This window comes from Tiliqua scincoides, chromosome 5 (genome assembly GCF_035046505.1).
Source record: "Tiliqua scincoides isolate rTilSci1 chromosome 5, rTilSci1.hap2, whole genome shotgun sequence".
NCBI lineage: Eukaryota > Metazoa > Chordata > Lepidosauria > Squamata > Scincidae > Tiliqua > Tiliqua scincoides.
The window spans coordinates 140,062,526-140,067,803 of record NC_089825.1 but is presented as its reverse complement, the minus strand read 5'-3'; the positions used below and the strand labels follow the sequence as shown (position 1 = coordinate 140,067,803).

General features: G+C 46.0%; 1 protein-coding gene across 1 annotated transcript; it reads left to right on the top strand.

The window, feature by feature from the left end:
• Window positions 1–3,747: 3,747 nt before the first annotated feature.
• Window positions 3,748–4,665, top strand: LOC136653922 (olfactory receptor 4N5-like). Its single transcript, XM_066630791.1, has one exon. The coding sequence runs from the start codon at window positions 3,748–3,750 to the stop codon at window positions 4,663–4,665; it is 918 nt and encodes a 305-aa protein (XP_066486888.1).
• The last annotated feature ends 613 nt before the right edge of the window (window positions 4,666–5,278 follow it).

Below are 5,278 nucleotides of genomic sequence, written 5' to 3'. Positions count from 1 at the left end.
CTTACTTTAGAAGCTGTTTTCTATTTTCATAGAAGTCTCACAGAAGTGTCAAGGATATCACCATGCTTGCCTGACATTCTTCCAAGCTTTAAAATAGTCTTTGTCGTTAAAGTGTAACCAACATATATGGAGATATGGTAGCCATTAAAAGTAAGTTTTAACTGCCTGATTTTATTAAAGGTCTGGCTAAAGCATAAAGCCATATAGAATAGTGAAAGCCATTTCCATCTAAAAATCATAGTTAGTATCACAGAAAAGCTGCTTAGAAAGCTGTTTTGCTAGTTTCACAGACTTTGGAATTTGGAAAAGGGAGTTGCATCTCAAAGATAGATAAAACTGCTTCTTGGCAGAAGTATACGGCCAGCCAAGCTGGGAAAACACACATAAATGCAACATTGTAGTAAGAAAAGTCTTAGTATTATCAGTTGGCAGGCTGAAATAGGGTTCAGCTGGTTGGACACAGACATCTGCAGAGACGAGTTTAGAAAAAGAATACATTTAATTAGATAAGCAAGAACATTCTTGAGAAAGCCTTTGTTTGAATTGCAACTGAAATGAAATGAATGTCAAAGGGGGTTAGTGTAGGTTTGATTAGGAAGGTGCAGAGAGAGAGAGAGAGAGGGAGGGAGAAAGCAGAATATCTGAGTAATTTGTTTGAAGGTAAATGGAAGAATCCTATATGTAGTGAAAGTTTAGCTTGTTTTATGTTAAAATATATGAAAAATCACAAGAAGCTGGCTTCCTCAAATGTACTCAAAGTACATAAACTGTTAAAGGGAAGTTTAAAGGACCTTGCTTAACAGAGGTTGGCAGAGAGCCCCATAGTGTTTTGCTGAGAACAGAACAAGGAACGCAGGAGAGATAAAACAGGTGGCTCAAGCAAGACCATTAATCAGGAAGGGAGATGTATGCCAAGAAATAGGTCTGAAGTCTTGCCAAGAAGGTCGGTTCTGAATAAAATAAGGTTATAGTGCACTCTACTGGTTCTTGAAAACTTTGTATTCAATATGTTTAATTGTATAATTTTACCTTATTTGGAACCCTGTAACTTGAAGCTCACCTATCAAGTGTCTCTAAGGTTATCTACAGCCTTAGCCCCATCTATGATGTCAAACTTCAGCCAATGGGAAGTTCAAATCTTCAAACAAAGGACCCAAAATGTTGTAAAGGGTCTGGTTAAGACTGATACTTGCTCTCAATGCTTTGGACAGGAGTCCCATGAGATGCCCATTGCTAGCAATGAAATAAAAGCTTACAGACGATCATGCTTGACTACTGAGTCTTGCTTTTGAAACTTGCAACACCTTGCAACAGTGTGCAATAGTAAATTAAACAGCCCAACCCTGTTGGGCTGCCCCACTGGTGGAACTGGTGGTCCACCATTACTGGCTGTTGTAAAGCAGCCATAAAGCACCCTCCAGCAGCACAAGAGTGGTGCATTGGTGCAACACCAGTAGGATGACTGGAGATTTCTAGCACGTGGTGCCAGACTGCTGGCCACCCGCCAGAGCAGGTGGTAGCCCAATCCTATGCTCCCCGGAGCCCAGAGGAGCAGCAGTGCCAAAATAGCTATTGTTGCATCCTATGGGCACTGCAGCAGCCATTGGAGTCTCCTCAGGGGAAGGGGACATTTCTTCCCTTCCACTGGGTAAAGACGCAGGCCCCGTCATGGGTCTCCTCCAGTCTGCCTGGCTATTTTGCAGGCACACACTGGAAGAGCTTGTTGTCCAGCTTTTCAGCCCAACCCAGAGCATCAAATCTGGCAAAGCAGGGCTCTGTAGGTCCCACCCCCCTCCCATCCTGGTTCCTCCTCCTGCAGTGCCCTCTCCCCACCCTCTCCCTGCCCTGGAACTCCTCCCCCTGCCCCAACCAACCTTATCGCTGCCTGAAGCTCTTCCCTTGTTCCGGGCAGTGTCTGTCCAGTGATGGGCTCAGCACCAACTGCTGCTGGGCCAGCGCCAGTGGTCCCTACACGGAGGGTGCCTTAAATGTGCTTTACAGCATGTTTATGACACCCAGCGCCGGCGGTACACTCGTACTTGGGCTCTAAGACAGCAGGGTGGATAGGAGGAAATGGGGGAGGGCGGGGAGGGGCAAAACCGGGTGGAGAGGGTGAGGAACGAGGCACGGTGGCCGTAAGAGGGGGTGGATCTGGTGGTGATGGCATCTGCTGGATCCTCCAGCAGCAGCTTCCCCACCACCTTTCTCTCCTCGGAAATATAACAGCTGAAGAGCCGGTGCAGGTCCAAGGAGACCCACTGCAGGGCAGAAGGCCAGCTTTGAGTTAAGGACATCCACTGTACATACCACAGTTTTTTCCCCCCTCTTGGTTATTTGGTTACAACCTTTGACAGAATAACAGAATACAGATAATTTAATCCAGTTTGTTGCATTGTATTCAGCATTAAATTATCTCTGTAATAACATTTTCATTTATGCTGTTTGTCTGAAAACAACAGCCATCAGATCTCATCTATACAAATATTCCAAAAGGGAGCCAGAGTTTTAGCCACTAGTCTACTATCCTTGAAAAAGAACTGAAAAAAGCATTTGTTTATAGGCTCAACTGTTTAATAAGGCCCTTGGGGACAAGTGGCACACCAGGGCTCAGCCTGCATCTCCTCACCTCTGGCTCTCCCAGGGCCAGAAGCAAGAAAGCTGTGAGGATCAAGGCCCCTTGTGCTGCTTGAGGGAGGCCTTCTCTTTGGAGGGAGCAAGAGGTAAGGGGTTGCTGCTCTCTCTCGCTCTCTCTCTCTCTCTCTCTCTCTCTCCATTCTTTGATCTCAAAACACAAGCATGGAATTTAGGGTATGATGCACTATTTGAAGGACCTGTGGCAGTTCTGTTTTTAAAATGCACATTTCATAAACTGCATATTTCTGGGCATTATGGCTGTGAATCTACACTGTGGATATAGCAGGGACGTGCGGTGGGTGGGGAGGCAGGTTAGGCAGAGCATCCCCACCGGAGTCCTTTGAAAAGCGCCACTGCCGTGTGAGGCACTCAAGCACTCAGCCCACATGCTCTGCATGGGTTGTGGTCTGGCCCTCCTGCCAAGCATAACACGGATGAAGAGACAGACAGGAACACCCGGCTATGCAGAGACCACTTCCTGTCTTTAGCACGTACTGATGGTACATTGAGTAGCAGTGATTTATAGCATAGGATGGGCCATTGATGGGCAGGAAGTTAAGTGAAAGAAGAAAAGGTAGCCTCAGAAGACAAAAAAATACAGAGTGAAAGGTGAGTCTCAAGCTGGTAATTTATACACACAATTTTTCTCAGGAGCAGAGAATTCTGAAGTCCTTTTCTTACAAGGAAATGATTTCTTGAAATGTGTTTGCTAGAAGGTTATGTCTTCAGAAGCACCAGCTGCAGAATAAATCTTCCAGAACGTACCACCTTGTGACGCCCCCCTCTCTCATATGTGTGTGGGGGGGGGCACCCAAGACCCAAGTTGTTGGATATTGTTTGGAGGAATTTCAAGATTTCCCACAAGTTAGATGGCTATGAAGAGGAAGACACTGCCAATCCCAGTTCTCTGAGGAGTGCTCTGAATTCATAACATTGCCTTTCACATGGAGCTGAAGTTGGCTACTGGTGATTAGAGATCATTACGTAAGTGGAATGCCCAGACATAATTCTCCTAGCTAGCCCACCCACTGATTCCATGTATCTCAAGGTGTATAACGCTGACAATGCTGTAGCTGAATCACATGTTCGATTGCAGGACTATGCACTGTAAGGATGGAGCAAGGAAATCACACAGTGGTGACGGAGTTCATTCTCCAGGGGTTATCACAGAGATGGGAGCTGCAGCTGTTCCTTTGTGCCCTCCTCCTACTCTTCTATATCATCATCCTACCTGGGAACATCCTGATCATTGTGACAATATGGAATGACCCCTGCCTGGGATCCCCCATGTTTTTCTTCTTGGCCAGTCTAGCCTTGCTGGACATCTGCTACAGCTGCGTCACCCCTCCCAAGATGATGGCAAATCTCTTCTCTGGCCACAGAACCATCTCCTACCAGGCCTGCATAGCTCAGATCTTTTTTATTCATTTCCTGGGTGGGGCTGAGATATTCCTTCTAATTGCCATGGCTCTGGATCGCTATGTGGCCATCTGCCACCCACTGCGTTATGCCACTGTAATGACCAGGATGGCTTGCTGGACGATGGTGGGAAGTTCATGGGCCGGAGGCTTCATGCATTCCATTATCCAGGTCTTTTTCATCCTTCCACTTCCCTTCTGTGGCCCCAATGAGTTGGACAATTTCTTCTGTGATGTCACCCAGTTCATCAAGCTGGCTTGCACCAATACCTACATGACAGAGTTCATTATGTTTGTCAGCAACAGCCTGGTCATTGTCGTAGGCTTCATCTTCCTCCTCATCTCCTATGGGGCCCTGCTGGTCAAAGTGAGGACAGGTTCCAGACATGGGAAGAGCAAAGCCTCCTCCACATGCATTTCCCACATCATCATTGTATTTATCATGTTTGGTCCTGCCATCTACATCTACTGCCGCCCATTCCAGAACTTTCCATTTGACAAGACTGTGGCCTTCTTCCACACTGTGGTCTTCCCTTTGATGAACCCCATAATATACACACTGAGGAACAAAGAGATCAAAGCTGCTATGTGGAAATACCTGAAAAAAATATAGAATTTGAAGGAATGAGTCACAGAAAACCAGAACATACTAGGAAAGGAAGGCTTTGCTTTTTCAAAAATGTTGTTCTTATGTTCAAGATTCTTGTAGTGGAGAGTCACACACTAGTGAGTGTCTGGTAACTCTGCAGAAACTCTGTTAGAGGTATGAAATGTGTGGTTGAATCATCTCCACCATGAAGTGCTTGTTACAAATTAATTCAAACAATAGACCCCCAGCAGGCCTCCAGACAGTTCTGGGCTGTGTTGGACTATTTGCAGCAGTGACATGCAGTGGGTGGGGTGGCAGGGCCCCCCCACTGGAGTCCTTCGAAAAGCGTCATTGCAATTTGAGGTGAGCAAGCGCTCACAGCACACGTGCAAAAGTGCATGGGTTGTGTGTGCTTGCGTGCCTCACGCGGTGGCGGCATTTTTTGAAGCCTCTCCTCCCTCCCCACTCATCACACAGTCCTTGTGTTACAGTAATAATGCCATATGATTTACTCAGTAACTGTAATTACTTGCCAAGATTACCAAATCTCAGCATTGAAAAAGACTTGAAGTGTATATATGTTGCATTCCTTAAACATAAAATGTGGGATATGCTCTCTCATGATGATAATAATGAA

Coding starts and splice junctions, on each gene's coding strand:
- LOC136653922 (XM_066630791.1), top strand. CDS start 3,748: ATGGAGCAAGGAAATCACACAGTGGTGACGGAGTTCATTCTCCAGGGG.